The following is a 12,346-nucleotide window of genomic DNA, read 5'->3' as shown; positions in this document are numbered from 1 at the left end:
GGTGTGGCTTCAGGTGGTTTCACACTAATCCTCTGCCTTTTACAATGATGTCAGCCTTTAAAGCCACTATAACATTCCGCCATCTGCCTTTGGAGATGTCCTCTTTTTAAATACAAAAAAAAAAAAAACATTCCATCCTTTCCTTTATAAATGTCATCCTTTCAAGCTTCTAAAGCATTCCATCCTTTCCTTTATAAATGTCATCCTTTCAAGCTTCTAAAGCATTCCATCCTTTCCTTTATAAATGTCATCCTTTCAAGCCACTAAAGCATTCCATCCTTTCCTTTATAAATGTCATCCTTTCAAGCTTCTAAAGCATTCCATCCTTTCCTTTATAAATGTCATCCTTTCAAGCCACTAAAGCATTCCACCCTTGCCTTCATAAATGTCATCCTTTCAAGCTTCTAAAGCATTCCATCCTTGCCTTTATGAATGTCATCCTTTCAAGCTTCTAAAGCATTCCATCCTTGCCTTTATAAATGTCATCATTTCAAGTCACTAAAGCATTCCATCTTTGCCTTTACAAATGTCATACTTTCAAGCCACTAAAGCATTCCATCCTTCTCTTAATAGATGTCATCCTTTCAAGCCACTAAAGCATTCCATCCTTGTCTTTATGAATGTCACACTTTAAAGCTTCTAAAACATTCCATCCTTGCCTTTATAAATGTCATCCTTTCAAGCCACTAAAGCATTCCATCCTTGCCTTTATAAATGTCATCCTTTCAAGCCACTAAAGCATTCCATCCTTGCCTTTATAAATGTCATCCTTTCAAGCCACTAAAGGATTCCATCCTTGCCTTCATAAATGTCATCCTTTCAAGCCACTAAGGCATTCCATCCTTGCCTTTATAAATGTCATCCTTTCAAGCTTCTAAAGCATTCCATCCTTGCCTTTATAGATGTCATCCTTTCAAGCCACTAAGGCATTCCATCCTTGCCTTTATAAATGTCATCCTTTCAAGCCACTAAAGCATTCCATCTTTGCCTTTACAAATGTCATACTTTCAAGCCACTAAAGCATTCCATCCTTCTCTTAATAAATGTCATCCTTTCAAGCCACTAAAGCATTCCATCCTTCTCTTTATGAATGTCACACTTTAAAGCTTCTAAAACATTCCATCCTTGCCTTTATAAATGTCATCCTTTCAAGCCACTAAAGCATTCCATCCTTGTCTTTATAAATGTCATCCTGTCAAGCTTCTAAAGCATTCCATCCTTGCCTTTATAAATGTCATCCTTTCAAGCTTCTAAAGCATTCCATCCTTTCCTTTATAAATGTCATCCTTTCAAGCCACTAAAGCATTCCACCCTTGCCTTCATAAATGTCATCCTTTCAAGCTTCTAAAGCATTCCATCCTTGCCTTTATGAATGTCATCCTTTCAAGCTTCTAAAGCATTCCATCCTTGCCTTTATAAATGTCATCATTTCAAGTCACTAAAGCATTCCATCTTTGCCTTTACAAATGTCATACTTTCAAGCCACTAAAGCATTCCATCCTTCTCTTAATAGATGTCATCCTTTCAAGCCACTAAAGCATTCCATCCTTGTCTTTATGAATGTCACACTTTAAAGCTTCTAAAACATTCCATCCTTGCCTTTATAAATGTCATCCTTTCAAGCCACTAAAGCATTCCATCCTTGCCTTTATAAATGTCATCCTTTCAAGCCACTAAAGCATTCCATCCTTGCCTTTATAAATGTCATCCTTTCAAGCCACTAAAGGATTCCATCCTTGCCTTCATAAATGTCATCCTTTCAAGCCACTAAGGCATTCCATCCTTGCCTTTATAAATGTCATCCTTTCAAGCTTCTAAAGCATTCCATCCTTGCCTTTATAGATGTCATCCTTTCAAGCCACTAAGGCATTCCATCCTTGCCTTTATAAATGTCATCCTTTCAAGCCACTAAAGCATTCCATCTTTGCCTTTACAAATGTCATACTTTCAAGCCACTAAAGCATTCCATCCTTCTCTTAATAAATGTCATCCTTTCAAGCCACTAAAGCATTCCATCCTTCTCTTTATGAATGTCACACTTTAAAGCTTCTAAAACATTCCATCCTTGCCTTTATAAATGTCATCCTTTCAAGCCACTAAAGCATTCCATCCTTGTCTTTATAAATGTCATCCTGTCAAGCTTCTAAAGCATTCCATCCTTGCCTTTATAAATGTCATACTTTCAATCTTTTAAAACATTCCACCCTTTTAAAAAAAGAAAATGTTATCCTCTAAAACTCCTAAAACTTTCTGTCCTTGTTTGAAGGATGTTATTCATTCTTTTACATTTTCTAAAACATTCCATCCTTTCCTTTGATGATTTTGACATCCTTTATAACTTGTAACATTTCACCTTTTCCTTTGAAGATGATGTCATCTTTTAAAGTTTCTAAAACATTCCATCCTTTCCTTTCAAGATTGTCACTTCCTTTATAGCTTGCAAAACATTCCATCCTTGCCTTTGAAATTATGCCATCCAACCTTTATCGCTCCAAAACATTCCACCTTTTCTTTTGAAGATTTCATTCTTAAAACCTACTAAAACATTCCACCTTTTCTTTTGAAGATTTCATCCTTAAAAGCTACTAAAACATTCCACCTTTTCTTTTGAAGATTTCATCCTTAAAACCTACTAAAACATTCCACCTTTTCTTTTGAAGATTTCATCCTTAAAAGCTACTAAAACATTCCACCTTTTCTTTTGAAGATTTCATCCTTAAAAGCTACTAAAACATTCCATCCTTGCAATTAAAGAAAATGTTATCCTCTAAAGCATCTAAAACTTTCTGTCCTTGTTTGAAGGACGTTATTCATTCTTTTACATTTTCTAAAACATTCCATCCTTACCTTTGATGATTGTGACATCCTTTATAACTTGTAACATTTTACCTTTTCCTTTGAAGATGATGTCATCTTTTAAAGTTTCTAAAACATTCCATCCTTACCTTTGATGATTGTGACATCCCTTATAACTTGTAACATTTTACCTTTTCCTTTGAAGATGATGTCATCTTTTAAAGTTTCTAAAACATTCCATCCTTACCTTTGATGATTGTGACATCCTTTTTTTGCTCCTTAACATTCCATCCTTGCCTCTGACAATAATGAAATCCTCTAAATTCTATAAACACACCATCATTTAGACTAACTTGTTTATACTGCCACCTACTGTCCTGACTGTGTTCATTCCCCGGTGAGCTCAGGCACAGATCAATGTTACTGATGAGGGAGCAGACCAGCAGGAGGGGCAATCATGCCGGGCAGAGTATGAAACGATTATGTGAAAACCGCCTTGCATCACTTTAAATCCGTAAATATCAAACCCATAAGCTATGGTGGTTCAAAGGGGTCAAAAGAAGTGATACCTGGTTCTCTTGTGCTGTAAACCAAACAGACGTCCTTAAGTTGTTGAATGACTTTTGTGATTCTCCTTCCATAAGTGATTATGTTAACACCTTTCATATAATTTTAAGCTCAAATTGAAATCAAAGAACAGAAAAAAGGACCTTTCTATAAGCCCCCCCCCCCCCCGAGATCAGCTACAGGCCTGAATATGAAAATATTATGGATTCTGTTTCTGGCTTCTTCTGACAAACGATGACAAAAGCAGCTCAGATCTCCGGCACAGAGACAGAAGAGCGCCTCAGACAACACCAGATAATCACTTTCTTGTCCTTTTGTCAAAGCCGATGGGCCTGTAAAAGCAGAATGAAGCTTTGATATGTCTCTTTATAAAGAACATGTCCAGATGAGCTGAATCATGTGAATAAAGATGCTGCTTTTATTTAAGGACATAAAACTGAAGTCTGGTGATGGTCTGGGCTTCATTAGAGGAGAGTGTTAGTATGAACTCTGACTGATGGATGGGGATACATGATTAAAGGGACGTCTACTAAGCCTGATACTAGAGGCTTCAGAAACTAAATGTGCTCTGAGGACATGAAGGAAGAAACACTGTGTGCTTTTAAACTCCTTCATCTGTGTCAACAGAAAAACACTGAAACGCACTGTTGTGGGCTTTAAGAGGACACCATGTCCCTCTATCAGCGCTAGGCTGAAGCCGCTAACTCAGACACCAACAATGTCCTTGACATGCAAACGTATTCTCAGCATTCCTCTGCAATTCATTTTTTAAAATTGTCCCAAAAACCAGAACCAGGTCTCCAAAAACCACCAAAATTTAGAGAGGGGTTTCTGTTTTTTTAGTGTTGTGTGAAGTTGTCGTGACTTCTGACAAAGGCAAGGGCGAAAGGTTCATTCACATCATGACATCATCTTTAACCCTTTAAAGCCTGAATACACAAATTATAGTCAGAAAATTCTCATTTTTTGGAACTGAAATGTTTATTTCACTTTCTTCTGAAATCCAAAAAAATCAAAATTTCCATAAAATTTAACATTTATATCTTTTGTATCTCATTTGATACATTAGGTGTTTTTGGTGACTGATAATCTACTTGAGGGCATTTTTATCGTTTATCAGATTGTATTCAGAACTTTTTTTTTAGTAATTTACTGATCCTATTGATTAGATAGAGGTATCATAAAAGTATGTATCAAATATGATACAACAGGCTTTAATGGGTTAAAGGCAAGGATGGAATATTAAGGAGATTTTAAAGGAAGACTTCATCTTTACCGGCAAGGATGGAATGTTTAAGAGACTTTAAAGGTGCAGTGTGTAAAATTGGGACTATCAACATCTAACAGTCAATTCTGGAGTGTGATGCTCATTTCTCTGTTGATAACTGTGGGAACCAGTGAAGTTTAAAAATCAATACATGCTTAACTGTTATTTGGTTCCTTCTATGGTGCCATAGAAACAGGCAAAATGCAAAAATCCAAGATAGCAGCGTCCTTGGAGGGGACCCTCCCTATGCATGAATAAAAGGCTTATTCAGAGTTAATTTAAAACATAAATTTAAAAAATGTGTTATCAGATGTCAACACTAATTTAGATCAATCTGCTTATAAATGTTATGTTTCATTTTAACCAAGCTTGTTTTGTTAAATGCTAATAGGCTAAATATTACACACTGCACCTTTAAAGCATGACTTCATCTTTACAGGCAAGGATGGAATGTTTAAGAGACTTTAAAGCATGACTTCATCTTTACAGGCAAGGACGGAATATTAAAGAGACTTTAAAGGATGACTTCATCTTTGAAGGCAAGGATGGAATGTTTAAGAGACTTTAAAGGATGACTTCATCTTTAAAGGCAAGGATGGAATGTTTAAGAGACTTTAAAGGATGACTTCATCTTTAAAGGCAAGGATGGAATGTTTAAGAGACTTTAAAGGATGACTTCATCTTTACAGGCAAGGACGGAATGTTTAAGAGACTTTAAAGGATGACTTCATCTTTAAAGGCAAGGATGGAATGTTTAAGAGACTTTAAAGCATGACTTCATCTTTACAGGCAAGGACGGAATGTTTAAGAGACTTTAAAGGATGACTTCATCTTTAAAGGCAAGGACGGAATGTTTAAGAGTTTTTAAAGGATGACTTCATCTTTACAGGCAAGGATGGAATATTTAAGAGACTTTAAAGGATGACTTCATCTTTACAGGCAAGGACGGAATGTTTAAGAGACTTTAAAGGATGACTTCATCTTTAAAGGCAAGGATGGAATGTTTAAGAGACTTTAAAGGATGACTTCATCTTTACAGGCAAGGACGGAATGTTTAAGAGACTTTAAAGGATGACTTCATCTTTACAGGCAAGGACGGAATGTTTAAGAGACTTTAAAGGATGACTTCATCTTTACAGGCAAGGATGGAACGTTTTATAAACTTTAAAGGATGACATCATCTTTAAAGTCAAGGATGGAATGTTTTATAAACTTTAAAGGATGACATCATCTTTAAAGGCAAGGATGGAATGTTTAAGAGACTTTAAAGGATGACTTCATCTTTAAAGGCAAGGATGGAATGTTTAAGAGACTTTAAAGGATGACTTCATCTTTAAAGGCAAGGATGGAATGTTTAAGAGACTTTAAAGGATGACTTCATCTTTACAGGCAAGGACGGAATGTTTAAGAGACTTTGAAGGATGACTTCATCTTTACAGGCAAGGACGGAATGTTTAAGAGACTTTAAAGGATGACATCATCTTTAAAGGATTACGTCATCTTAAAAGGCAGAGAATGGGATGTTGGTGAAGCTGGGGATGTTGGGGGTTCTTGTTCCATTCTTTCCAGATATTAGTCCATAGCTGGCTTCTTTTTAAAAGTGTGTGGAATCGTTGAGAAGCGAGGGTTTCTCTCAGTTCTCATCAATGTTATCAATGAATGATGGTCAACATAATAGAAATACTGTTGGCATCTCTGAGTTTAATAGTGATAGGGCGATGAAGTATGCTGTTTTTTGTATGACAGGCAAAAATGCACCCCCCAAAAAAACCCACCCAAATGAGCAGAAGGCCTAAATGTGCAAAACACTGGACCAGAGAGGTCATTGGTAAAACAAGCAGAATTAGCATCGAGAATAATGTTAGAAATTAACCTGATTACTCAGTGTCCTTCCACTAAAAGCATGTTTTTGTCACTGACAGGTCTGCATTATCATCATTATTGAATAAATGTGGCTTTTAACCCTCAGGCCTCCTTTAAAAAAATCACACTCTCCCTCTTAAAGCCTAAAAGTATTCAAAATAAATGAAAAAACTTTACTTAAAAATGTTTGCACCATATCTCCAGTCCTCATCATGTATAGCAGATGTGAATTATTTTTCATAATTTTAACCCTATAAATGAAAGTTTATTTTCATAATGCCACATTTTCTAACACATAAAATTATTCATTTTCTATTTGGAAAATGCAAAGCAGTTTTTTTTTTTTTTTTTGTACAGGGATTACCAGTCTTGGATATGTCAATGATTAGGAGCAACATTGGTTTTAACATACTATTAAGTTTTGTGTAATAACTAAAAATAAAAAAAAAATCTCACTCTCCTTCTTAAAGCCTTTTTAGGACATTGGATATATTTAGAAATATTAAAGATGTTTGTTTAATGTTTGGTCCTTTACTCCAGTCCTCTTCATGTATAGAAAATGTGATTTCATTTTCATAATTTTAATTTTTCACCAGACTCTGACATCCATAGAAAACACCCAAAGAAGTCTTAGTTGAATTTTTAATTCCACTGGCCTACAGTCACTGATATATCTGATCAGTTCAACCAAGGTCATTATCTCCCACAATGCCTCTCTGCAAACATTGAAAATGGCGAAATTTGGCAGCATTTTTGTTGGTGTGAAATTTTTTTTTTACCTCTGAATGACTGAATTAGAGGAATTAACAGGATTTCTTATTTCTGTACTGCAGTGGCAGTAGAATGAAAATCAGTGGTTTTAATGGTAGTCAATGAGGCCTAAGACCCCATTTATATGACATTTTGCTTCGTTTTCTGGTTTTGTTTCCAAAAAGTTCCACGTTCAGACGGCGACGTTTTCAAAATGATCTCCGTTCACACGGGACTGCGGGAAGCACCAAAAACGATGTAGTATACAAGCCAGGCCAGTAGATGGCGCTGTGATTTCTGTGCCTGCACCAGATTCTGACTCAACCCATACACCCTTTGATCGCCTACGGGCTGCCCTTAGACGGCGTATGGGTCGAGTCAGAATCTGATCCAAGTGATGGTGAGGTAAATCAACACTTTGTTGGAGAAATACAGTTAAATTCAAAAGAGTGTGGGGCGCAGGTGGCCGAGTGGTTAAGGTACGCAGACGGCCCGGGTTCAAATCCGGCCTGAGGCCCTTTACCGCATGTCTCTCCCCCGCTCTCTTCCCTTTTTCCAACTCTATCCACTATCCTCCTCTATCAAATAAAGGCACAAAAATGCCCAAAATAAACCTTTAAAACAAAAACAAACAAACAAACAAAAAAAATCAAAAGAGTGAGGAGCACGAACAGTACACTGGTATCGGCCATCTTTGTTTTGGGATACGTGCATGCGCTATAAGCCTAGTTGCACATGGATATTTCCTGCAGCCACAGTGCGCATGTTCGTTTTCAGGATGTGCCGTTTTCCCTGTTTACATGGAGACGGGGGCATTTTGAAAAACTTCCACTTTGGAGCGCATTTCCAAAAAGTTCCGTTTTCAGGCACCAAAACGCCGTTGCCGTGTAAACGGACAGCCAAAACGCAACAAAACTTTTGCGTTTTCACTCTAAAACTTTGTCGTATAAACGGCCCCTAAAAGGGCTTTAGGAGGGAGAGTGGGAGTTTTTGTCTACACAGTGGAAAATTCTGTCAACACAGTGTGGATGATGAAATGTCAAAAAATCATTAAAAAATGAACATCTTTGTCAAATGCCATCGTCTTAGCCTGATAACTGCCAAAGAGCAAAAATACAATCAGAGAGGCCTAAAAGGCTCCAGGAGGGCCTGAGGGTTAAAAACTATCTTACTCTGTCGGTGACAAACCAACAGCCTGTGAGACTGACTTCAGTCAGGCATGTTTCTGCACTGGCTGAAATTCTTTCGCTGCCTTCATGACCCTAGAACACGTAGATATAAAAACAGTGTAGCAGCCCTTTAAGCTGCTCTGCCTTGTTTTTTGTCTGTCGTAAATTCAGATTTATCGTGATCTTTTCCTCAGATTAGTCATGACACTTTTCCTGTCTTTGCATATTTCCACAGCTGCGGCTCACGCTGAGCTCCAGCTCGCCGTCACTGTCAGGTGATGTAACCTTTTCCCTCTCTTCCTCGTCTCTCAGCGCCATGGCGACCTACCCTCCCACCTGCTCCAACACCAACACGTCCCAGGGAATGAACATGGCCAACAGCATCGCCAACCTGCGGCTCAAAGCCAAGGAGTACAGCTTGAACCAGGTACCCACGGTCAACTGAGACCAGGAGCATCCGGGGAGGGGGGCGTCTCTGCCGGTGCACCCCCGCTGACTGACTCCATCCCTGGATCCTGACGCCTCCTCTCGTCCCTGGAGCCTCGATGGCGTTCCTACGCCTCTGTGCAGAAAGTTGGACAGCGAGTGATGGCGGGATGTTCCCTAAAACGCCGTTTTTCCTCCTGAGCGTCACTGAACTGTCGTTTGTACAAAAAGACACCCAGACTGGACGCTGTAGCTGAATATCTGCCTAGTTTTTTATTTTTTGTTGTGACTTTTCAAAATAATTCTGCTTTTCTCTGCGGAGGCTCATGTACGGACTACGTGGATTTCTCTTCTTTGTGTCTCTTGGATCAAAAACACCACTTTTGGAATTTAAAACATTTTTCCAATTTTTTTAACCCACAAGGACTTCCTCCAACATTTATGCAGTTTTTTTTTTTTTTTTATAATTTTGTTTTTTTTTCCACATTTCTGTCCATGTTATACCACTGATGAGCAAACATTTTCAACTCATTTTGATTTTCATGTAATAGTCCAATATAAAGGAGCGGCTGATGTATTTCTGAATCCAAATCCAGTAGATTCTCTTCATTTCTTATATCCTTTATTTGTAACAGAATAAAAACCTGTATATGAATAAAAATGCATTTCAAGCAGCAAAGTGTCGATTCAACAGATTTTACAAAGAGAAGAAGGCGTTATGTTTGGATGATTCTGAGACAAACAGGAGATTATGAGCAAATTCACTTTTTTTTACAAAAGCTTAAAGTTGTATTTTGTTTACATGGTAAAGGTGATGAAATCAAATCAACAATATTCTAAATGTGCAATCAATAAGTGAACTTACTGCTCCATATTCTCCATAAAAGCATGTTACTATATCTTTTCCCACTCCATCCAAGCAAACAAGGCCACAACAGCCTGGCTCCTCCCTCTAATGCTGGTCACCAGCCTGGCTCCTCCCCCTGATGCTGGTCACCAGCCTGGCTCCTCCCTCTAATGCTGGTCACCAGCCTGGCTCCTCCCCCTGATGCTGGTCACCAGCCTGGCTCCTCCCTCTAATGCTGGTCACCAGCCTGGCTCCTCCCACTGATGCTGGTCACCAGCCTGGCTCCTCCCTCTAATGCTGGTCACCAGCCTGGCTCCTCCCACTGATGCTGGTCACCAGCCTGGCTCCTCCCTCTAATGCTGGTCACCAGCCTGGCTCCTCCCACTGATGCTGGTCACCAGCCTGGCTCCTCCCTCTAATGCTGGTCACCAGCCTGGCTCCTCCCTCTAATGCTGGTCACCAGCCTGGCTCCTCCCCCTGATGCTGGTCACCAGCCTGGCTCCTCCCTCTAATGCTGGTCACCAGCCTGGCTCCTCCCACTGATGCTGGTCACCACCCTGGCTCCTCCCCCTGATGCTGGTCACCAGCCTGGCTCCTTCCTCTAATGCTGGTCACCAGCCTGGCTCCTCCCCCTGATGCTGGTCACCAGCCTGGCTCCTCCCTCTAATGCTGGTCACCAGCCTGGCTCCTCCCACTGATGCTGGTCACCAGCCTGGCTCCTCCCTCTAATGCTGGTCACCAGCCTGGCTCCTCCCACTGATGCTGGTCACCAGCCTGGCTCCTCCCTCTAATGCTGGTCACCAGCCTGGCTCCTCCCTCTAATGCTGGTCACCAGCCTGGCTCCTCCCCCTGATGCTGGTCACCAGCCTGGCTCCTCCCTCTAATGCTGGTCACCAGCCTGGCTCCTCCCCCTCATGCTGGTTACCAGCATTAGCCTCCAGTCAGCCAGTCTGGTTGTGTTGTGTGTTCAGTGGGGTTAAGGTCAGGACTGCTGGCAGGACGTCCCATCCTCTCCACTCCCAGACTCTGGAGGTGGTCTCTGATAAATCCGATCTTTTAAAGGAATGATCATTTTTGCGACTTCAGATAAAGGTTCGTTTTTAAAAAACAAGTCTGTGGTAGTTTTTGGTATATTGTTGATTCTTAACTGTAACTGATGACAGTTTTTAAGGAAAGAAAATCTGTTTGATCCTTAATTTTTATCAGGAGGTCAGAAGAGGAAAATTCATGTGAAAATGTCCCGTCAAACTGGAAACAGCACCACTCTGGTTTTATAGATTAAGACACATAATTTTACTGGAAGTCCACAAGATTGATGCATTAAACTGTAAAATAAACAAAATTTCAGTTCTTTGTTTTTAAATTGTACAAATATCTGCAGCACAAACTGAGTCCAGGGTGGAATAATCGTTCAGTAACTGTAATCGAGGGAAAAAGTTCAATTAATCGTGATTATGATTTTTTTGTCATAATTGCCCAGCCCTATATAATGAAATAGAGGATTAAAACACAAGATTAAGACATAAAAGTCAAAATAATTAGATAGTAAGCTTAAACTTGTGAGATTAAAGTCAAAATTCTGAGAAAATAAATTGTGATTATGACATAATGGTCATAATTCTGAGATAAAAAGTCAAAATAATGAGATAAAAAAGTCGTAACTGTAAAATTAGAAGAGATTAAGATCAGGGCTGTCAAAACTGACGCGTCAATGCGGATTAATCCATCATCATGATTAATCTGATAAAAATTTTAACGCAATTAACCCAGCTACAGCGCAGAATGACTTAAAATCCCTGAAACATCTCTGGCAACGCATTTTGAGCAGTTTGTCCAAGTAGGGTTACCGCCGCGCATGCGCCAACGGGCCGTTGATCCGGTAGTGACCAACCAACTCGATATGGAAGACGCTAAAAAGCACGCTGGCCCTCTGGATGGGAAATCTGAGTACAAAAAAGCAAGACGGAACAAAAATTTGGCCCAGCTGAATTTATAATTGAATAGCCCTGGCATATATTTCCTTCTTTCTTGGGTCTGTTTGCTTATGAAAAATGAAACGTGATTAATTTAGATTAAAAATGAATGATATTTAATCATGATTAATCAAAATGAATCCACAGCAACCCTGTGATTAATCTGATTAAAAATTGTAATCATTTGACAGCACTAATTAAGATATAAAATCCATGATTACGCAGAGATTGTAAGAAAACCAAACTGTAGATATTCCAAATAATGAGCTTGTAAGTCACAGTTACAAGATAAAATATAAATGTCAAAATATGAGATAAACGTTGCAATTACAAGACATTACAAGGGTTTAAAAACAACAAGATTTTGGTTTTAATCAGAATTGAGTTAGAAAGACGAAATAACGAGACACTAACACTTCAAAGAAATTTGAGATAAAAATTCTACAAGAGATAAAAACTCAAAAGATCAAAAGATGATAAAAATCAAAATTATGACATAGAAGTTCAAAATGATGACAGAAAGACATAATTATGACAAAAATTTGATTTTTAAGACTCTAAGTTGCTTATTTGATTAAAAAGGTCATAATGATAAAATTTGAGGTAAAGTGAATATTAGACATAAAGTCATAGTAATGAGGAAAAAATTCAAAATCAAAACGTGAAACGTCAGAATTATGAGGAAAAA

The 12,346-nt window shown here is 38.7% G+C and overlaps 1 protein-coding gene across 2 annotated transcripts in view; it reads left to right on the top strand.

Moving 5' to 3' along the window:
* The window catches only part of prrx1b (paired related homeobox 1b), a 59,259-nt gene extending 49,747 nt beyond the window's left edge, over positions 1-9,512 (top strand). For both annotated transcript variants that reach the window (XM_041790433.1, XM_041790432.1), the window contains one exon: positions 8,725-9,512. In XM_041790433.1, coding sequence (XP_041646367.1) covers positions 8,725-8,857 — 133 coding nt within the window. In that variant the 3' untranslated portion in view covers positions 8,858-9,512. The remainder of the gene's footprint in view (positions 1-8,724) is intronic.
* The last annotated feature ends 2,834 nt before the right edge of the window (positions 9,513-12,346 follow it).

The sequence above is a fragment of the Cheilinus undulatus genome, linkage group 7 (genome assembly GCF_018320785.1).
Source record: "Cheilinus undulatus linkage group 7, ASM1832078v1, whole genome shotgun sequence".
Lineage (NCBI taxonomy): Eukaryota > Metazoa > Chordata > Actinopteri > Labriformes > Labridae > Cheilinus > Cheilinus undulatus.
Note: the sequence above shows the minus strand (reverse complement) of the source record. Positions and strands in the feature narration are given on the sequence as shown.